At 42.8% G+C, this 23,817-nt stretch overlaps 1 protein-coding gene across 1 annotated transcript in view; it reads right to left on the bottom strand.

The window, feature by feature from the left end:
* The window catches only part of Ptpn13 (protein tyrosine phosphatase, non-receptor type 13), a 173,170-nt gene that overhangs the window by 118,603 nt on the left and 30,750 nt on the right, over positions 1–23,817 (bottom strand). The window contains exons 2-3 of the mRNA NM_011204.2: positions 17,506–17,625; positions 2,634–2,812 (exon numbers count right to left, since the gene is read on the bottom strand). Coding sequence (NP_035334.2) covers positions 2,634–2,812; positions 17,506–17,620 — 294 coding nt within the window. The 5' untranslated portion in view covers positions 17,621–17,625. The remainder of the gene's footprint in view (positions 1–2,633; positions 2,813–17,505; positions 17,626–23,817) is intronic.

Genomic DNA, 23,817 nt, shown 5'->3' with positions numbered 1-23,817 from the left:
AGAGATATTCACGGTAATGTGGTTCTTATCTCTCCCTGAAGTCGCTGCACCCATTTAAGAGGGCGAATGCTTAGGCACACCCTCCCCCTCAAGTGCTCACTCACACCTCAGCATGCCACTTCATTGGTCTGTAGGCTCTCAGGATCAATTTAAACCAGAAACCTCAGAGTTAAGTAGCTTGCATTTACTGTACCACATCTTTTAAAACTACATGCACGAGTGAACTGTATAAGGTACTTAATGGATGCACACTGTGAAAATAAGGTAAAGATGTATATATTAGTCATCTTAAGAAACATTACAAGCCCCAAACCTAGGATACCCAAGATATAAGATATAATTTGCTAAACACATGAAACTCAAGGAGAATGAAGACTGAAGTGTGGACACTATGCCCCTCCTTAGATTTGGGAACAAAACACCCATGGAAGGAGTTACAGAGACGGAGTTTGGAGCTGAGATGAAAGGATGGACCATGTAGAGACTGCCATAGCCAGGGATCCACCCCATAATCAGCATCCAAACGCTGACACCATTGCATACACTAGCAAGATTTTATTGAAAGGACGCAGATGTAGCTGTCTCTTGTGAGACTATGCCGGGGCCCAGCAAACACAGAAGTGGATGCTCACAGTCAGCTAATGGATGGATCATAGGGCTCCCAATGGAGGAGCTAGAGAAAGTAGCCAAGGAGCTAAAGGGATCTGCAACCCTATAGGTGGAACAACATTATGAGCTAACCAGTACCCCGGAGCTCTTGACTCTAGCTGCATATATATCAAAAGATGGCCTAGTCGGCCATCACTGGAAAGAGAGGCCCATTGGACTTGCAAACTTTATATGCCCCAGTACAGGGGAATACCAGGGCCAAAAAGGGGGAGTGGGTGGGCAGGGGAGTGGGGGTGGGTGGATATGGGGGACTTTTGGTATAGCATTGGAAATGTAAATGAGTTAAATACCTAATAAAAAATGGAAAAAAAAAAAAAAAAAAAAAAAGAAACATTACAGTATGCTTGCGTATATGTCTGCTGTTGTGGACACTGAGTGTGGCCTGACCTCACGCAGTTCGGGCTGTCTCTCAAGAGCTACACCTCGAGCACAAGCTCTACTTCAGCGCTGCAGTCTCTTGTCTCTGGACGCTTGACTCCCACCGATTTCTTAAATAACTCCTAGGACATTAAAGTCACACACACTTCACCCACCAGCCTTATCAAGAGGGCTCAGTTCTTGCTTTCTCCTACTGAAAACTCCCCTTTCCTCTCTCGGGAATCAGCAGAACAGTTATTGCACAGTTATTTTCCATTACAAATGTGTATCAAGATGTGAGATCATGAGAGAATTATTAGGTTATTTTTACACTTATATGAATGATGTATAAGAAGATATGTTCATAGCTAATTTAGACTCCCCGGCATCTCAGATCTGAATTAACAAGTTTGCCATATAATACAATGTGTATGTCAATGAAATTAGATTTGATCTGCTCAACGACATCACCATTTGTGTCTATCATAAACTCCGTTTTCAGTGTTCCATTAAGTGAGGTATCAGTCCATGAGTTTGCTCCACTGTGTCCCTCTCCCCTTCTTCATAGAGCCAATTTCTTTTCCCTCTTCTTCCTTCAGATTATGAAGTTCCCCAAAACATTCACATAAAATGCTGTAGTTCACAGGAGTATCAACATCTGTCAGGTTTAACTGTAAAGTTTCACATCGCATTGGTGTAGACCCCCATAAATCCCACAGGCTCCTGCTGCCTAAGAATTCCTTGGCCCTGGTGTCCACTGGTTTACTCCTGTTGACCTACAGAACCCTTCCAACGCACATGCCTGCCTGTTCTGATTTGCCATTTCCAAGTGCAATGGACAACTTCTTTGCTCTTGCCACAATCCACACCCCCTAACCTTGAATGACACACTCTTTTAAGACATTCTGATTTATATAAATTAAGTTTACTCTTCATAGCAAATGCAATAGTTTTTGAGAGTAAAACTTAACGGTCCTGTTACAGACTCACATATACTTCACTCTCTTGCACAACATTTGTTTTTCCTGGTATGTAACTCACACATACTTCACTCTCTTGCACAGTATTTGTTTATCCTGGTATATAATTCACATATACTTCACTCTCTTGCATAGCATTTGTTTTTCCTGGTATATAACTCACACATACTTCACTCTCTTGCACTGCATTTGTTTTTCCTGGTATATAACTCAGATTGTTCCATGCCTATTACTCAACGTCCACTTTGAAGTTATTTATGTAGTTTTCCCCCAAGCGCTGTTTTATAGATAGCAGGCAATTAATAACTACTTGTAAATACAAATTAATAATGATCCACCTTTTAAAGTACTTTTTCCTAGGTCAATATGTTTTCCTGGAATTACTCTGAATTTTATACATATACAAATGCTGAATTCCGATAAAATCTTCAAACATGGTTTAAAATCTTAAAAACATCTTAAAAATTCTGAATTATATAATATATATATATATATAAAATCTTAAAACATGGTTATTCAAAGAAATTTTTCCATGAACTGTGTAAGGGCAGCCCATTGTTTTGACCTGCCTGACTTCTATAAAACATCAGAAACAGAATGAAAATAAACAGAAGCCTTGAGCCTTACCTTCTCTACATCTGCGAGAGAAGTCAGAGAATGGCTCTGAAGAACCTCCGGTGCGGTGAATGCTCTAAGGTCCTGATTGGAGACATTTTCATCCGTAAAGGACACACTGCCCGATGGCAGCAACAGCAGCGACCATGGAGAGATGATGAAGCCCAGCGCAGCAGGGTCAGCAATGCTCACTGGTTGTATGTGCACCAAGCCAAAAGAAGAAATGATAATCTCTTAAGATTAGGAGTCAAAGAATCTATAATCACCTCAAAAGATATCCCAGCCTAACTGTGCAGGCATCAGTATACAGTTTCATACACAGAGCCAATATGGCATGCGAATGGAAGTCACCTGTGCATAGATGTCACCCACACACAGCCACGGTCACTGTTCACAGTCATGGCCTTATTTGGCATCATCACTACACATCTGGAAGGCAGATCTTAGAAACTGCTCACACACGCTAACCCTGATTTTATACTGATACATGGAAATGGAGAAGGCCCAGGACTTTCTCATCAAGGATTCTTTTGAGCACTCAGCGGAAACTACCGTTTCCAGACACTGTCTGTACATGTACAGCTCTTAAGTATAAAGTCCTAGTTCCCTGACATTCCCATCGCTTATTTGTGGATGACACACCAGAGGACTAAGAGCATTTGTTTTGGGGATGTGGTTAGGTTACATGGGGACTGGAGCAGAAACGGATGTCTTCCTTTGTGCCTCTCTCCACCTTAACTTGTGAACGGTGTTTCTCTGTGAGCTTTGAGCTCACAGACTGGCTGGGAGGGCTGGCTAGTCCACTCAGGGCTCTCCTGACGTGCTGGCATTACAGGTGCATGCTGCATGCTTGTTCTCTCACATGGCTGCTGGGAATCTAAACTCGGGGTCTCAGGACCCAAACAACAGGTCAATCTGCATATATTGTTGCCTTTCACAAATATTTACATCTAAATAAACAAAAATTAAGGCCAGTGAGAAGGCTCACTGAGTAAAGACGCTCACTGCCAAGCCTGACAAAGTGAGCTGACTCCCTGGGTTCCACCTGGGACAGGGGGAGAATTAACTTCTACAAGTTATCCTCTGACCTCCTAACACGGGCTGTGGCACAGGCAAGCTCTACATATACATATAAACACAAAAATAAGTAAAATGTAGTTTAAAAATAAAAAATAAATACAAGCCACTGTACACATTTTATTGTTGTTGTTGTTAAAAGCTTTCTCTCTGGTGTGAACAATCAGTATGTAGTCCAGTTAGAAGATGATTTAAACAAGGCTAGGATGTTACTCAGAACCTTGAGGTGTTGGAGACACGATTAAAGCAGTGTAAGTAATTCTCTTCAGATTACCCACTTGGGGAACAGACCGCCAGTGGCTGGAGTCAATGCACCAATGTGTGCAAGGAGCCCTGAAGCCAGGCTGGCAGCAGCAGGGCACAAGCATGGCATGTATTTCAGAGGTTGTGATAACAGACATTCCTGCAAGATTAAAGAGAAGGAGCAGAGTATGGGTGATGCTTCGGTTTGGATTCGAGTGACTGAGAAATGGCGTTGCTCAACCTTAATAGAGGAGAGACAGGTGAGAGGCTGTGCAGTGGGGCCTGGGAAAATGGCCCACCTTTCCTGTGGACTTACTAACTTCAAGGCTACATACATTCAGTAGGCAGTTGGATTTGAAGCGGGAGGCAGAGTCAGGGCTGGATAGACGTTTCTTGGGATAAAGGGTGGAACTGAAAGTCCTGAGATTTGATAGGTGATCCTATACATTAAGACAGAAATTGAAGATCTAGGTCTGAGTCTTGGGGTCTTCCTACCACAGACTCTATTCCTTCTCCGCCTTTCTCCAGCAGTTCTGGACAGGTGTTGTCACACTCCTAACACAGTTCATTAAAACGTCCTTCACAGCGGCCTTTCTGTCCAGCTCCACAGTACCTGGACTTGAACATGAACCGGGAGCCTGGGAGTCTAATCCTCAGGGCCAATTCTATTTTAAAATAATATTGTTATTTATTCTCTGAAATCTTCATACTTGAAAACAATGCGTTGTGATCTTGCCTAAGCCTCTTCAACTAACTAACTAATTAGCTTAACTAACTAGCTTAACTAACACAGACACATGAATGCTACCCAAAATTCTACATGCTGTCTTGCTATCCTGATGCTGGGTTCCACACACAGCAGAAGAGGGCTTGCTCTCCTCATTCTCTGCATCTCTGACCACAGGCCACGACCAGAGACCAGCTCTACTCTGTCTTCAGTACTAGACTAAACTCAAAAGGACTGAAGATAAAGCAGGCCACTGCTATCGTAGGGCCAGGGGGAGGTGGGAGGGGGCCGAGGCAGGAAAACTACATTTTAAAAATCCATCACTGAGCAGGTGAGATAGCTCAGCAGGTAAAGGCACTTGTTACCAAGCCTGAGGAGTTGGGCTCCATCTCAGTTTCATGGTGGAGAGAGAGAGAGATCAGACTCTTGAATGTTGCCCTCTGATCCACACCTGTGTCTCTGCATGCACCTGTCCATACATATTAAATAAGCACTAAATAAATACATAATATAATAATTTTAAAACATTGTTTAAGGTTTATCACTCTGAAATGAAATGTCAGTACAGCCAAGGTCACTACAACTATTACCATGGGAAAAAGGGAAGTATTTTAACTTCTGCCTTACACAATTGCTGTTTCCATGCGTTTATAAAATAACTAATGCGTATTAACCACTTGACTCCAAAGCACTACCAGGGAGACAGAATAGATACATAAACAGACAGAAGACAGAACGCATAAAGCATCTGAGAAACAGATAATACAAAAGATAGCTCTGTAGATAAAGAAAAGAAAATTCAACCATAGTTCAGACAAAAACGTTTAACTACATGTAGCCTTTAAAAAGGAACATGACCACTTGAATATGGCGGATGGTTGGCTTCCAGAGAGAAAGAGCCAACTCAAAGGCAATCAGGAAATTAAGTCTGGAGAGGGAATAGCAAGAATTTTGGCAGAGAAATGGTACCGAATACGGAAAAATCGAATTATAAAGTGTGGGGGGCAGGGGGCGCAGCATGACTTTTCTCTTTTAAAAATACACAGAAATGCCACAAATGTTTTCGAAGTGGTTTTAAAGTGCCATGTAATAAATCTGGAGCAATTTTGACCACAAAACGCATTGCTTTCAATTTCCAAAACATATACATGACATTTAAGTACTGGATTCTTGAGGTAATGTAGTCAAACCACAGAATATATTTTTAAATAATTATAAAGGCTTATGCAAACCTACAAGTGAGGGGATTTTAGAGTTGCGGCTGGAATCAGTCTTTAATTCCCACTTCCTGACAACCAAACGGAAGGAACTCAAAGCAAATGTTTTCAAAATCCTTCAAAGAATGTTGGCCAAAGAATATTCAAAAAGTAGGTTCCAGAAGCTTAGAGTGAGCGCTAAGGCCTGTGCCTCGGCTGTGCGCTGACCACACTCCAAGAACACTATTATTATGAAAAAGTAAACCTGATATGAACCAACTCCAGCAGTCAACGTGGTTCTTTCTGGAGACTACTAACATTCCGCGGGAGGAGTTGCTGTTCAAGCTCAACCAGCCAGGGGTGCAGTTAGAAACTTGGTATGGAAAGAAACAACTTCAAGCACATTTCAGTGTTCTCTCAAACTAAAAACCTATCACAATTTAACAGCCCTTCTTTCTTCCTGGGCCCTGCCATTTCCTTTAGAATTCCACCTTGGACTGTGCGACTGTAATCCCGCACTCAGGATGCTGAGGCTGGAGGGCAGGCACGTTATGAGCCTGAGGACAACCTGGGCTATTTAGTAGTTTAAGGACATCTTGGGTTACATAGCAAGACTCTTGTCTCCAAAAATAAATAAAATAAAAAGGTAAATGATTGTAATCGGGCTAAAAACATGGTATAAGGGAACAGTCAGCAAAGGCAACAGGGACTAATTAAGAAATTCAGAATAAAATCATCTCATGTGCACATTCCTGCTCTAGTTCAAGCAGTTCATGGAGAGAATTTACAGACCTCTTGGTTCTATGTTCTATTAGGGTAGCTGACAAAAATCTATGTAGAACTTACTGTCCAAAACTGAAGAATTTGATAAAGCTACTTATAATACAGAATTCTCTAAATACTCAGTCCTTTTCATATGTGCATTAGAACCCATATACGTATAAATCAATCTCCTGATTCAGCTTCATACTGAAACAAAAACTGCTTGGGACAGCTATTCTCCATTTCCTGTCATCCTCCGCCACCATCTAGGCCTCTTCCTTTCTCCCTCCGTCGCCTTATCTCCCTTCCTCTTTCCTCATAGTAGCATTTTGTGATAAATTATGATCTTCTGAAATTATAGTATATACTACAGGGTGATTAATTATAAATCTAGAACTTATTTGTTCCTAAATTTTGTTCCTACTTTCTAAATGTCACTTTCTCTAACGTGAAACAGGATGGAATAAACATTCCCATTCTGAAAATGAAACTGGACAAATGCTCTCAGTGTACCTGTGACACTAACACTATCAGAGTACCTGTGACACTCATGCTCTCAGTGTACCTGTGACACTCATGCTCTCAGCATACCTGTGACACTCATGCTCTCAGTGTACCTGTGACACTCATGCTCTCAGCATACCTGTGACACTCATGCTCTCAGCATACCTGTGACACTCATGCTCTCAGTGTACCTGTGACACTCATGCTCTCAGCATACCTGTGACACTCATGCTCTCAGCATACCTGTGACACTCATGCTCTCAGTGTACCTGTGACACTAACACTATCAGAGTACCTGTGACACTCATGCTCTCAGTGTACCTGTGACACTCATGCTCTCAGCATACCTGTGACACTCATGCTCTCAGTGTACCTGTGAAACTCATGCTCTCAGCATACCTGTGACACTCATGCTCTCAGCATACCTGTGACACTCATGCTCTCAGTGTACCTGTGACACTCATGCTCTCAGTGTACCTGTGACACTCATGCTCTCAGCATACCTGTGACACTCATGCTCTCAGTGTACCTGTGACACTCATGCTCTCAGCATACCTGTGACACTCATGCTCTCAGCATACCTGTGACACTCATGCTCTCAGTGTACCTGTGACACTCATGCTCTCAGTGTACCTGTGACACTCATGCTCTCAGCATACCTGTGACACTCATGCTCTCAGTGTACCTGTGACACTCATGCTCTCAGCATACCTGTGACACTCATGCTTTCAGTGTACCTGTGACACTCATGCTCTCAGTGTACCTGTGACACTCATGCTCTCAGCATACCTGTGACACTCATGCTCTCAGTGTACCTGTGACACTCATACTCTCAGTGTACCTGTGACACTCATGCTCTCAGCATACCTGTGACACTCATGCTCTCAGCGTACCTGTGACACTCATGCTCTCAGTGTACCTGTGACACTCATGCTCTCAGCGTACCTGTGACACTCATGCTCTCAGTGTACCTGTGACACTCATGCTCTCAGCATACCTGTGACACTCATGCTTTCAGTGTACCTGTGACACTCATGCTCTCAGTGTACCTACAATAACACAAATGCTTCACAAATGCTCTCAGTGTACCTGTGACAAGGCAAACTCATTATGATGACCTTGTACACGACATCTGACGTTAGCTGAGATAGCCAGTCACTGAAAAGCATTTCATATAAGCTCCCATAAACCTGTGAGTCTCCAGCACTTACACCGTCCTGTGCTTGGTTGCAGATCAAAGACATCACCCAAATCCACAAGCTTAGCCATGAGGGTACAAAACACCAGAGAAACCGCCTGCTTCTTCTCATTCTTCTAAAATGCCACCTTCATTAGTGTAGTGCATATTTCCCTCACAGTATGACCTAGTCAAGAGTCAGACCGAAGCAGAAGTCACCTCCAAGTCCTCAGCGTGATGTTCAGACCTCACCGCTGTGGTCTCAAGAGCAAATAGATCCATGACCTTCCTTCCACATCCGTAAAGCAGTCCTGAGCCCACGAAGCTGCTGTGAGGATTACTGGGGATGGGACAGTTCCCTCATTACCACAGAACCTCTCCTCAGAGGCAGTCAGTGTGCGCGGCACACCTCGGCTTCCCTCCCCGTCGGCTGCTGACTTGTGGTCTCCCCCAGGAGAAGCAGCAAGCACCCCACAGACAAGCAAGCACCCCACAGACAAGCAAGCACCCCACAGACAAGCAAGCACCCCACAGACAAGCAAGCACCCCACAGACAAGCAAGCACCCCACAGACAAGCAAGCACCCCACAGACAAGCAAGCACCCCACAGACAAGCAAGCACCCCACAGACAAGTCCCTGAAGTTCCAGCACCAGATCACACTGCTGTGCTCTCAGTGTCTGGTAGCTCTGAGTTTGCTCTTTTATTTTTGCATCTCTTACCTACAAGTCATATTAAAAATACAATTAGAAGAATGAAGTTTTGTGATATATGAAATATTTTTTAAAAGAATTATTTATTTTATGTATACGAGTGAGCTGTTGCTGTCTTCAGATACACCAGAAGAGGTCATGAGATCCCATTATAGATGGTTGTGAGCCACCATGTGCTTGCTGGAAATTGAACTCAGTACAGCCCCATGAATTTATTCTTTAATTAGAACTAAACTCCTTTGAGAGTGTCTCTTCTCTCGGTAGTCTACTTAAGGCACAGCATTCCTAGTTAGCAAAGTCCTCAAGTTAGAGCACTTGATTTAAGGTTTGACAATCAAGCCAATTAGTACATGAGCAGCTAATTATACTGCTTTGCCAAATTGATGTTTTACTGTACCTAGCAATTAGCTTAAACTATAACATGATTTAGTTGGTGAAAATATTTATGTGAGTATAGATCACCATGGTATCAGCTTTGGAATTTGTTTTACTTATAGCTGAAGTTGTAGAAGTCTGGTAACAAAAATTGCAGAAAACTGTCACTCCAATATGATAGATCTTCCCCTCTCCCCCCCCCCACTAAAATAGGATAAAATATTTTATTTTGTTTTTGTTTGTTTGTTTATCTTATTCTTTGTTTTTTCTAAACAGGGTCTCTCCTGTAGCCCTGGTTGTCCTAGAACTCACTCTCTCTGTAGACCAGGCTGGTCTTGAACTGAGAGATCCACTGGCCTCTGTCTCCCGAGTGCTGGGATGAATGACATGTGCTATCGCTGGCCAGTTAAAATACTTTATTTCCTAACTATGGCAGTCAAACCATCCATTTCCTTTCCCTTCCTCCTCCCTGTCTCTTTGTCTCCATCAAACAAGCAGTTTCAGCCTAAGCCACAGCCACTGCGGCCCTGGTATGGCTTCTGATCAACTAGGCATTTGGTAGTTTGTGTTCAAGTACTTACAAGATTCTTCAGGGGAGCCACAATCATGCAACTGGGTAATGAAGAAGGAGTGACATCTGAGTTATTATTGTTCTACAATAATAGGGCCTAATGCCTGGCCACAGGCAGAGGGAAGCAGGGTTTACTTTCTTCGTTGGCTGCCCAACTAAAACAGCCTAGGGAGGGGGGAGTTCCCTCTCCCTCTCCATCCCCATCACATTCCCAGGAACGTTCTAGCTTTCGACATAATAAGACATTCCTCTCTAATTTTCCCTTGGCTTCCCAGTTGTCCTGGTTGATTTTTTTTGCTTTGTTTTGTTTTTCAACTTGACATTAGTTGGGATCATCTGGAAAGAGGGAACTGCAACTGGGAGGGCGGGGCGGGGGTGGGGGGAGCCTCTGGGCTGGAGAGATGGCTCAGTGGTTGAGAGCACTGACTGCTCTCCCAGAGGTCCTGAGTTCAATTCCCAGCAACCTAATGCTGGCTCACCACCATCTGTAATGGGATCTGATGGCCTCTTCTGGTGCGTCTGAAGACAGCTACAGTGTACTCATATACATAAAATAATAAATAAATCTTTAAAAAAAAAGGTGTCTCTAAAAGATTATATTCTAGGCAAGCCTGTGGAGCACTTCTTGCCTGATATGGGCCCACCCCTGGGCAGGTAATCCTGGGTTATATAAGAAAGCAGACTGAGTAAAACCTCAGCAAGAAGCCTGTAAGCAGTGGTCCTCCGTCTGCTGTCTGCTTGGGCTCCTGTCTCAGGGTCCTGCCCTGACACCCTCAGTGACAGGCAGTTAACTGAAAGTGCAGGACGGAATAAGTCACGTTCACCCTCAGGTTACTCCTGGCCATGGTGTTTTATCGACCACAGAAATCAAACTATGACACCAACAATCTTCATTATCAATAAAATTATACCGCCAAAAGTTATGACAAGTTATAAATAAAACACTTTGCAACTCTAGTCCACACATTTCTTCTACAGTATTAAGTGGTTAAGGATAGAAACTGAGCTGGGCATTGGTGGTGCACGACTTTAATCCTAGCACTTGGGAGGCAGAGGCAGGCGGATTTCTGAGTTTGAGGCCAATCTGGTCTACAGAGTGAGTTCCAGGACAGCCAGGACCACACAGAGAAACCCGGTCTCAGAAACCAAAAATAAAAAATAAAAAATAAAAAATAAAATAAAAATAAAAACTGAATTCTCTAACCATCAGGTACAACATTATTATATACTAAAAATGTCTGTCAGTGTCCCTAGAGGTTAGAGAACCCTCCATGGATACCAAAATCTGGGACTACTCAAATCCTGTACATAAAAAAATCTATGCTATATCTGAGTCCTTTCAGCAAAATCTTGCTAGTGTATGCAATGGTGTCAGCGTTTGGAAGCTGATTATAGGATGGGTCCCCGGATATGGCAGTTTCTAGATGGTCCGTCCTTTAGTCTCATAGCTGTCTCTTGTGAGACTATGCCGGGGCCTAGCAAACACAGAAGTGGATGCTCACAGTCAGCTATTGGATGGATCACAGGGCCCCCAATGGAGGAGCTAGAGAAAGTACCCAAGGAGCTAAAGGGATCTGCAACCCTATAGGTAGAACAACAGTATGAACTAACCAGTATCCCCCGGAGCTCGTGTCTCTCTAGCTGCATATGTATCAGAAGATGGCCTAGTTGGCCATCAGTGGAGAGGCCCATTGTTCGTGCAAATATATGCCTCAGTACAGGGGAACTCCAGAGCCAAGAAGTGGGAGTGGGTGGGGGAGCGTGTGGGAGACTTTTGGGATAGCATTGGAAATGTAAATGAAATAAATATCTAAAAAAAAAAAAAATCCATGCTATTTACATATAAGCTATGCACATCTCTATAATACTGAATGCTCTATGAACAGTTGCTGTACTGCATTGTTCAAGGAATCATGACAAGATAAACCCTCTGTTCAGTGTAGACACAGCCACCAGTGTGGAGTGAAAGTCATTCTTTCACTCCAAGATTGTCTGAATTCATGGGGTGGAACTCACACATATGGAGAACAGGTAGCACTTGACAGAAACCGATCTGTCTTCAGTTTCAGTTCTATTCCATAGACCTTCAAGCTTTTAAAGACTTCCTGCATCCCTGCTCTGAGATGCCCTGCATCCCTGCTCTGTGAAGCCCTGCATCCCTGCTCTGTGAAGCCCCGCATCCCTGCTCTGTGAAGCCCCGCATCCCTGCGTTGTGAAGCCCTGCATCCCTGCTCTGTGATGCCCTGCATCCCTGCTCTGAGATGCCCTGCATCCCTGCTCTGTGAGTCCTGCATCTCTATTCTGTGAGTCCTGCATCTCTATTCTGTGAGGCCTGCATCTCTGCTCTGTGAGTCCTGCATCCCTGCTCTGTGGTGATGGTAACTTCCTCAGTTTGGAATTTTCAGGTCACAAGGTGGGGGAAATGTTTTTTAATTTCACCGTAAAGAATACTTTGGCTGCTTTGAATTTCAACACCAAAACACTAAAGGAATCAAGTAGAGAGAGAACACTGTATCCATGTCGGATGCTTCCATTTGGTAGGCTTGATTTTCAACTGTGACTCAAACATACTTATAAAATGTCTGATTCTAAGAGCTTCACATCATTAAGAAACAGCACAGGCCTGTGTTTCTGAGCATAGAGACCTTTCTTGCAAATTCAGGAGAAGAGGTACAGGTCATCCAACAGGATTTCACCTGTTCACACCAGCCTATCCCCCAACGCAAGAGAGAATCACTGTAACTACATGCAGGATATCATTGTTATGGAAAGATGGTACCACAGCTCAACTGACTTGCTTCTTGTTTGTATCCATATTTGTATGCCAATTGACAAATTCATCACAGGATAGAGTATATATGGCTTTATGTTCCTAGGACAGAGTATATGTGGCTGTATGTTCCTAGGACAGAGTATATGTGGCTGTATGTTCCTAGGACAGAGTATATATGGCTTCCTGTTCCTAGGACAGAGTATATGTGGCTGTATGTTCCTAGGACAGAGTATATGTGGCTGTATGTTCCTAGGACAGAGTATATGTGGCTGTATGTTCCTAGGACAGAGTATATGTGGCTTTATGTTCCTTAATGATGCTTATGTGCTTTTGTTGCAGCTTATAAAACTACAAGTAAGACAAAAAGAGGAGTTGTGACAAGTCAGAAAGTGTAAACTAGTAACTACTTTACCCAAATTATAATTAAATCATAATATAAGAAATAAATTCAGGTGAGAGATGAGATCTAAATTGTTCCTTTTCAGTTGTTACAATTAAAAATAATACTGTTTACTATACAAATTATGCAACCTTTAAAAAACTCCCCTAAGTGTCAAAACAGAAACAAGCTCAGTAGGTGATGTTGCATTTCTCACCAGGGATGGGACTTGAGGGCAGCATCCTTCCCCTGTAAGCTCTCTACACTTTTAAACTGATTAGATGGCATAAAGTCAAAATAATGTGAGGATCCACTGCCTCCTGCCAAGGTGTGCACGCGTGTGTGTGTGTGTGTGTGTGTGTGTGTGTGCGTGCGCGCGTGTGCGCGCGCGCAGGGTGCCGCCTGTTCTCTACAAGGCTTCACACACTTGTCAGACAGCCTACACTACTTATTTTCAGAATGTCAAATATTAAATTTAATTTCATGTTTTATGGTTTGTTTCCAAGGAACAAATCGGGCAATTTCATCTAGTTCAAACACATTTAACTTGAAGGACCTGTTAATTCTGGTCTTACAAATACAAGACAAGATGTAGCATGCCAGAGACAACTGATGAGTCCTCTCAATCTACTAAACTATGATGGCAGATAAACAGGGATACAATAAAGAGTGATCAGGTAGGGCCAGGTCTTTTGAAAGCTGAACTACTATATAAAAATTTACTTGAAATTTTTCAGTCCATGAAACCTTCTTATATATTACTATAAAGGCTTTGAAAAAGTCCCAAAAGCCAGGTTCAAGTTCACTATCAATGAGGACTTATTTTTGGACTATTATGTTGATTGATCGACTTGTGATCTTCAACACTTGTTTCTATCTTTGCAAGGATGCTTTGGCTACTTTTAAGCAGGGAGAATTTCTGTATGGATTTTAGGCCACTCTCACTTTGTACAAAACCATAGCCTGTTGGAAGTGCAGTCACCGTCAATTTAGAGAAATCCACCGGCCTTTAGTAAAGTGCCTTCTCGCCAAGGGACCGGCACAGCTCCATGCACTCTGGCCTCTAGCTTCATTACGAAGGGCTTCACTTATTTATCCTCCGGTTTATTTCTCAGTTTTTCATATTTTAAATTTTCTTATTTTAATTGTTACATATCTATAAAATGGTAACTAAAAATTTCAATTTCTACGTTTTCATCGCTGCTACATATGGATACTTTTTTAATAACAGTCAGTGTGCAGAAGAAATTGAGGGTTTTTAAAAATATATATTTATATGTTCCCCTGCACATAGAATTCTGTTTCCCAATTAGGAAGATACAATGTATTGTGACCCTAAATGAAATTCCTCCAGAAAATCCATCTCAATTATCACATTCACATTAAAGAATAACAACCACTCACCTAGACAAAAATGTCAAACTATGTTCCCTGCTACGTATTCAAAAAAAAAAAAATACAGTACAGCTCACATAAAGATGGAGGAAGAAGAGACGCACTGTCACAAATGGCAAAGAAGAAGGTCACGGGTGGCAACCGTCAGAACAGCTCGGGACGAGCCCTGAGCTGTAGAGTGGTTAAAGGGAAGCTCTAAGCTGTTGCCGTCATTCACTATCCCCAAGTATTACTACAGTTCACACACCCAAAGTAAGAAGGCTACAGACCTTGTGAATCAATCATTAACAACGCTGGCTTATAGCTTGGAGGCTGAAAGAACTTGCTCTTTTCAAATTGCCAAAGAATAATTACAAAGCTGGATTGTATAGCAACGGCAAGAAATCCTCTAAACTTTGTCGGTAATCGCAGAGAGCATACACTCATGACATGAGGAGGGAAACCAGGACAAAGGGAGAACAGACTACCACCACCACGGCCATGCGTCAGAAGTGAATGCTAACAATTCCCTATCTTGCCTTCTCCAAGGAGAAACCCCTTTGAAGATGCTATCTGTCAGCAAGGTTTTGCTTCAGCATCATTATCCTCTGAGTAACAGCAACAAGTATCTTGGCTTTAAGCTGCCAGAAGGATGACGAGGAAGGAGAGCTAGGTTATATTCTGGCCCTTTGCTCAACAATCCCCAGGCAAGTGCTGCTTCCACTCCCGTCATGGGACTTCAGCAGCACACTGCACGTGTGTCCTGGAAGGACACAGAGCAACAGGCTCAAGGTGACAGGGGGAAAGCCACCACCAAGAACCAGAGAAAGGTTCATACAAGGACACAGAGAGATGAAGATGGCCAAGAGGGGCAGATATTCATTCGTTCCATCTGCTCCTCCTGCTCACTCCCAGGGTCACTCATACACATATCTAAAGCGTCAAACACAGTCCATCCTGAGCTAACCAGACAGGAATCATTTTCCTTTAGCTTCTTGTATGGGGTCAGGAGGAAAGCTTGTGAGAAAATGGCGCTGCGTTATCAAGCATGAAGACAGTATAGCTCAAACAAACACTGGGCTCCTCCTAACAAGTGGAAATTCCCAACTGGGAACCACGATCGCTGGTGATTTCCCAACAGTCAACAAAGCCAAACTTAATTTGTTCCCATTGCCGCTATTACTCTGCTGCTTACGCTGAGGGTCGTCCAACTAGCGACTCCCATTGGTATGTGAGGCACAGCTGCCTCGCAGTGAATTTTACAACACATCTAACATGTCTTTTATTGTAAAGTGCCAACATATTATGCAGCAATCACCACTCAGCAACGAAGGCTGTGAATACAAGCTTTCAATCTCTGACATTATGCATTATGAAATTTGAAAGAAGGAAAAACCCCCCAGGGTACTTAGAGTGGGCAAGATGCTTCATACACTGTGAGTCATGACCAGTTGGTGTAAGAAAGAGCTGCTATCTGTCCCTCCCTGAACATCTGTAGTGAGCACTGCTTGTCATCCCTCTGGCACCCTGTTTGGAAGCCATAAGTTTCTCACATGCATCTGTCTGATCCGAATCAATGCCCGAGGGGCAACAATGACACCTTCCATTCTTTGTCCCCTCCCACAGTACCTCACAGGGAGAGGTTTCTTAACGTTAATTGACTATTGTTAACTGCTAATTGAGTAAGATACCTTTGAAGCATGGCTGTATGTTCTGTACTCTGGACTGCCTATAATTCTAAATTTTTTTAAAAAGTAAACAAGACAAACAACGGTGTTTCTCTAAAACAGGTTTTGTAACTGATTTCAGGTAAAAAGAGTTTTGTTATTTAGACTAACCCTGGTTGTAAGCAAAGATCTTCAAGCATCTCAGGACAGTACTGCAAGCCCCTGAATGACAAGCAGCGATAGCTGGGCCCAGGTACTTTTCATTCAAGTTCTTCCCTGGACTGAAAGTCATCAACAGTATCAGCAAAGTCAGCCCTTGTCTCCAAACACTCTGCTCATCTGCTCTGGACCCTCCTTCCACCGGTGCTCATCCCTACGTCGTCCCGAGACATAGCAATCCCCAGTTAGCAATTTTACCCTAAGACAGTACTCAAACTGCAGCGTGCATCGGTGTCCTCAAGGGCTCACCGATGCACAAACTCCTGGGCTGCCCTGAGAGTCTCTTACTTTAGTGAGTCTGTGGCGTTGCGTGGGCCTGGGCATTTGCATACTAACAAGGCTCCACTGAGACTCTACTGCCTATCCAGATCCCACACTTTGAAGACTATTATTCCCCTCAATGTCACCTATTTCTGTCATGTTTATTGTGTCTGGTTTATCTACTCATTCTTCCATTAGACAAAGCTCCCTGTCCACACAGGTGGCAACCACGTGGCATGAACAACAGCTCAGCAAATAGTTTAGACAACTGAAGGCTGACTTCAAGCTCCCAAACGCAAGGTGACTTTCTGGGCCAAGCGACCACTCATGAGGGAAGCACAGAACTACTTGTTCCGTCAGCGTCGCCCAGTGACCAGCAACAGGACTGCACCTGCTCCTCTCCAGGCAGGAACCTGTTCGTTACTCCCTCTCACAGGGTCGTCTCCTACTGTTCTGTCAAGCATGAGCTCTGGGGAAACTTACTGCATGGAAGCCTTTCTTCTCCTCCCTATACCAAGTCAAATCCTCCTGCCCTGTGATCTCAGAGTCACTGAAGGCCTTGCCTTCACAGCCCTTGCCACAGTTATATTTGCTTCTATCAGTACTTTATTAATAGTACTCTGTACACTGAAACATAAGTTCCCAGTGAATAGCAAGTGCTTTTCTTTCGAGAACCGCAGGTATAGAAACAGGCATATGCAGTGTGTTCAGATAAATACGAGCAAGTTGAATTTTGAAGGTCTGAGAAACATGGTAAGGCATTTTTTTCTAAACTCTATCAAAAGCAGGAACACTGAAACAGAAATCTACTTTACTACGGTTCCCTGTTTTTCAGCTACTCAGCATGCAATACAAGAAATGACTTACCTCTTCTAAATACTTCTTGCAGGCTTTCAGCACTCTGATTTAATACAGCCCATATTTCCTCCTCCTGCAGAGGTCCACCCCGAACCTCCAGGGCTTCTGCCAGTGACACATGCATATTATCTAGGAAATAAAAGTAGGAGAAGATTAATTCACAAGCATCTTAACTGTGCGTTTATCAGTAAAAGCGCTATATGGGGCGAGCTATGTACTCTCACCTACCTATTTCTTTAGTGTGCCCTTCAATCTAACCACAATCCTACAGTTTTAAATTTGAAAAAGTGAAGGAACTGGACAAAAGCCCCTTAGAACAACATCTCGGTTTGCCTAACAGTGTTAACCGCAGAGACTCTTGGGAAAAGTACTGACGAGTACTTCGTGAGGGAAGAAAGAAATCTCGGGGGACACGGAGGAGTCCCCACCTGCAGATGATGAACCAGGTCCCCCAAGGCTTTCCAGTGCTCAGGGCAAGCTTTCTCCTTTCCATCTCAAACTCAGAGAGGAGCAGAGAGAAGACCCCCACAGCCACTCAAGAGGAAGATGGGAATAAGAAAACACCCATTGCTCATGCTCATTTACCACAATTTTACACTGAAGAGAGTCAGCTCTCCCTACACTTAGCCTTGCTGCGAATTCCCCTCCTGCTTCTAGGAAAGTCATTGCCCCTCAGCCCCTGTTTCCCATCTGTGGCCTGGGAATGATGGTGGTGGTGGTGGTGGTGGTGGTGGTGGTTCCCCTTTGGGAATCTATGACAAGAAAAGAGTGTATGCCTGAGGCTGTGTTTTGTAATTTAACATTCTACAGAAATTAAATTATATTAACAAAAAACCAGAAAAGTTTCTCTGAGGCTATCCTTTTATCACAATTTTCCTAGTGTTTCTATAGGTGGTATATTCATAAAATTTAAGATTTTCTATTGGGCTCAATAATTCTACTTTAATTTGGGAAGGAGAAAATACCACTTCTTAAAATCTTCCCATATGCATATTCCTGAGCTGATATATCCCAGGATCCTTTACAGTGATGGCTAAGACTGTGCTTCCCCCAAATCCGATAAACGGGGACACCACTGTAGGAGAGTCTCTGTTGGTAGACAGAAGCCAGGGGGCTGGAAACAGACTGAAGGAAGCTGCATGTGTTAATAAGCATTGCCGTTATCTTAACCACAGTCGTTACAGGTTTAAAAATTAGCCCACAAAGACATCTGGTTTAGACAGTCAACTTGCACTTACCCAACCGCTGAGAAAACACTCAAGGAATCTGAAGGAGCCAATGGGAAAAACGGGGTGCCTCTAACTGGGGAAGGGAAGTTAAATACAGGAGGGAGGGAAAGGGTAAAATAACAGTAAGGGTGCCTGAAGAAGCCGTAAGCAATCATACTGTCACTAATCTACCTAATACTATCTACCATGCATATAAGTTGGTACACAAATATACATACATAGTTTAAATAAAACTTTTCCATCCAGTCTGATAATGCTCCCCACAAGAGTCACACATCGACCAGCAAAAACCTAACACTGGGCATGAGAAGTCCTAGTCTGAGTTGTTGGTCACAGTTGCCCAAGAGGCTCCTGAAACACAGCTTACTGCAACTGACATTGGCTTTCTCCCAGAGATGGAAGGCAAGTCCCTATTGCTGAAGATACTGTGCACTTGGACACAAGGCCCAGAGACCCTGAGGTGTCTGATATGGATGCCTCCTCCCTGAGAACTAACTTTCATGATACCAGAAGGTGCCATGCAAGCGTCCAAAGGAGGGAAGCCACCAACAGTCCTACCAGGCTACTATGCCCATGATCCACAGCAGCAGCCAGCGTGGCATGATACCCTGAGGGTGCTGTAGTAGCTCATACCTTAAAGGTAGCCAGCAGCTCTCTTACTGAACAATCAACAAGAGGAGAAACATACCTGGTACTGAAATCCTAGCCAACCAAGCACTAGTGAATTCATGGATGCTAGAGAATTTACCTCTTAATTTACTAAACTAGCATAATCCTAACAACAATCGATAAAGACCTGTCCTTGTACCCACAGCTAAGTGTAGTCTTCACCCCTCATCAAGGAATCTTGTCTTTGCAACAAACAGAGATTGTTACATACAAGCACAACTGAGCAAAATGCAAGGTTGTGGAGTCAGTACCAACTAATACATCTACAACACAATGCCTGCACAAGAGTAGGGCTCGGGATCACTGTGAAAGAGGTGACGAAGGGTCAAAGAGACAGAGAAGAACAGGGAGTCTGTGTGAGATTGTGTCTCTTATAAATGTCAAAAAAAAAAAAAAATTACACCCAGAAAGTCTCAACAACATTGATGCTTAAATGAGCCAAACAAGCACACCAACAGATGTGCTAACATGGAAGGTGGACACCTAAAAATTTAGACTTACAATCTAGTCTGAAGAAAAGCAACTCTAGCTACAAGTGAGGCCAGCCTCATCTTTTCACCAGTCTATCTATATGTATAATATGGACATTAACAGGGAAGACAGAAGAGTCTGCTGAGAAAGCTAGAGTTTCTATGTGGCTTGTGTAAGGAATGAGGTTGTTTTCTCAGACACTGTTTCTAGGTTTCCATGTGCTTCATTATTACAGCAGCCTATCATTAGAAGAGGAGATGCACAGCTAAGAGATATGTGAGTTATTATCATCCTCGTGAGATGTTTTAATAAACTGATGTTTCAACAGAGGCATGGAGATCCTATTAGCAATCAGATACTAGCATGGCTTGTGAGAGAGAATGCCCTGCAGCGAGTTTCCAGTGTCTGAGAACCGGTCGGATGACTCCTGGGCCTACACACCCTGCAGAAAGACATTGCACAAGCAGGGATTCTTTGAAGAGAGTTGTGCTGGTTTTCATGTCTGCCATAGAGGAAGGGGTGTGGGAAGAGGCCTTCCTTTCAACCTAAAGGGATGAAAGAGGTTTCATTTGGACCACTTGAAGTGCTTGGTGCATCCTCTACAGCTAGATCAGTATCTGGTAAAGATAGTGGTTATCACCCTGAGGTACCCCAAGAGGGAGGGGGCATGGGGTATCAAAGCAGGGCCCCAGTTCTATGGGGAAGGTGAAAGGCAGGGCAGTAGAACTCGGGGAGCAAGTCTGCACAGTGGACACAATGGACACCGAGTGGTACTGCGCAGCCCCTAAAGGAACTACTAACGCCACTGAGGGGATATGCTACATGGTGACTTGCATGGTCTGTGAAGTTCATGTCAAAATGTTGTTTATGAAACAGGTTCCTCCCCTGGCACTGGGTCAAGGGTCAAGTACTTACCCAAAGTACTAGGATAAGCATGCAGAGAAGAGGCCAAACTGGGAAAGAACAAGGAGAGGAATAAAGGGAGAAGAGGAGAAAAGGGAAGGAAGAACAAGGATCACAGTCACTTCTAGCTAGCGGCCTGAGAGAGAGGCAGGCTGAAGCCCGCCAGGGTCAGGACACTGGCTAGCTGCAGGGACAGCTGTCCTTTCTGGACTGTCACAGCAGTGTAGTTCCAGTGAAGGACTCTTAAAAGCCATTTGAAACAGCACAGGTCATCCCTAACCACATACCCAGTTCAGAACCAAGGAGTCCGGGGAGACTGCCTGCCTTTCTCCCTCTCCCTCTCGTTTCCAGTTCTCAGTGTGATGTGGACAGTCACAGCAACCGACCAGTGGGGACAGCAGCTGCCGACCAGTGGGGACAGCAGCTGCCGTCAGCACTGCCTGCCAGCAGGCACCTAACTATCGAGGGAGAAGCTCAAGCTTGTGGTGCGAGCTTGAAACAATGTTGACCCATGATATGCTGCGGAGGTACTTTTAATTAGGGACTCCACTGTGTCTTCTAACTTAAGTAACTGTAATTATTTCTGCTATCAAAGAGTAACGAGAAGAAGATGGACTGGGGTTTCATATAGAGGGGCACAGAAACTCCCTTTGAGTAACAAACACAAAGAGAAGTAAGGTTATACAAAGTTACCTATGATCAGACCTTAGGCACACCATTACAAATGCAATGTATTTGTGGAGTGTATGTATGCACACACATATATTCACTAAAATTAAAATCTTCAAGTTTTTGTTTATACTTTTAACAAAACTCGTTTTTAAAACTTTACTAACTTACTCCTTATGTAGAAGAAAAAGAAATTTTAAAACAAAAGATATCTTTTCATGCAATGAAACTTTTCCCATGCTTGGTTTGATGCTGACCCACTGGGTTCTGAGCTATATTTTATTAACCATCTGTTAAATTTTATTTGAAGTAATATGTTTGTTTGTTTGTTTGTTTTCAGTATAAAGTTTCTAGGCATTCTTGTGGCTAAAGTTTAAAACCACAAAAATATTTGATTTTCAAAATAGTACCATTAAGATAACACAATGGATTTTATTTAGTTTACATCTTTACTAGAAAAAAAAAAGATTTAAGATTTTTAATAACTACCTCACCTGGTTATCCAATCTGAGGATAAAGTGTGGTGGAAACTTTTAAGGCAGCCAACAAATGAAGGGAAGAATTGGTTAGAAAAAGTGTAAAGTTCAAAGTTTCAAGTATCGCCTTTAGAGATGGTGTTAGACACTGTACAGGGGACATGTAGGTGACTGCTGAGGGACATGTCGGTGTGTGACTGTGCTGGGACATGTATGTAGGTGAGAGACTGTGGGAACATGTAGGTGACTGCCGCTATTTGCTTATGGTATGCTTTTTCCATAAGCAAAACAATTTCATTTCATTTATGTTCTTGGTATATGCTATATAACAGCTACAAAGTTAGTGTTTGCTTTATTTGTTTGCTTAAAATTTCTCCAGGCAGTGCAGGAGAATGAGCTCTCAAGAAAGGCTACTAACTAAGAACAACCTTAAGAAACCTCAGAAGTCTACTCTAACTCAACAACACAAATACCAACACAGAAGCACAAAATAAATGAGTAATCGAGGTGACAGGACTTCTCCAAAAGTTTGTAATTCTCTAAAATTCAAGTCCAAAACAAAGAAATGGTGAAAATTCCAAAGAATCCAAAACTATCTAGTTTTTATAATTCACATTGATCCCACAGATGTGAGGTCATTCATTAAAAAAAGAAAAAGGTAATTCAAAACAATGAGGTAATCTCGATTGATTTTTGTCAATTGAAGATTTTTAAGTGAAGAAAAATGAACTAAAAAGGTTCAACAATAACAAAACATCTATAAAAATCTGTAAACAAAAAGTTCAATGAATCAAATCAACAGTGGAAAGCAGTCACCAACAAGATAGATCTAGGTGGCAGCAGAGTCCCAGGAAATGAAGAAGTAGAGCAACAACATTAAGATAACACCCACCAAAGCAAGCACACCCATTCTAGGTGTCCAAGCCCTCTGGAGGGCACTGGGAGTGTGGCTCAGGTGCTTGTTTGTATATGTCAAGACCTGAATTTGATCCACATAAAAACCAGACCTAGTATGCCTGCAATTCTGCATGTGGGACAGAGGCTGAAACATCAGAACTTAAGCTCATCCTTAGTTAGGTAACAAGCTGAGGCAAAAACTGACTTAATCGCTGGTCGGTGATAGCACACACCTCCAGAGGCAGGCAGATCTCTGTGAGCTCTAAGGCCAGCCTGGTTTACAAAATGAGTTCCAGGACAGTGAGGGCTACACAGAGAACCTGTCTCAAAAAACCAATAAACAAAACAAACAAAAAAAATTGAGATAACAGAGACCCTGTATAAAAAACAAACAAACAAAAAAGAAAACCAAAAAATATTTTTAAAAGAGTTATATATTTATTTTATGCATGTGAGTACACTACAGCTGTCCTCAGACACACCAGAAGAGGGCATCATATCCCATTACAGATGGTGAACCACCAAGTGGTTGCTGGAAATTGAACTCTGGAGAAGCAGTCAGTGTTCTTAACTGATGCTCTTCAGCTCCCAAACCAAAAATTAAGAAGCTTAATTTACAACTTTGTGTTATAAGAGAGGGAATACGATATAAACTAATGGCATTAAAAAAAAAAAAAAAAAACCCTAGTCATAGAAACTAGCATAAAATTCCCCAAATCTAGGAAAAGAAATGGACATTTAAGTATAGTAAGCATTTAGTATGGACATACTATAGATGAAATGCCACCAAGAGCAAGGAATAAATAAAAATTATGAGACAGTAGAGAGTTGTTAAGTTACTCACAAAAACTATCAAGGTAAAGCAATAACAGAAGCATGAAGCCCAGAAGAACCCACACCAACATATTTCATGCCCTGAAATGAAGTAACTGCCAACTAAAATTATTATACCCAACAAAAATATCCCACCCTCAATGAAATTATACCCAACAGAAATATCCCTTAAA

This window comes from Mus musculus, chromosome 5, assembly GCF_000001635.26.
Source record: "Mus musculus strain C57BL/6J chromosome 5, GRCm38.p6 C57BL/6J".
Classification (NCBI taxonomy): Eukaryota; Metazoa; Chordata; class Mammalia; order Rodentia; family Muridae; genus Mus; species Mus musculus.
The sequence above is the reverse complement of the archived record's forward strand: the minus strand, read 5'-3'. Positions and strand labels throughout refer to the sequence as shown.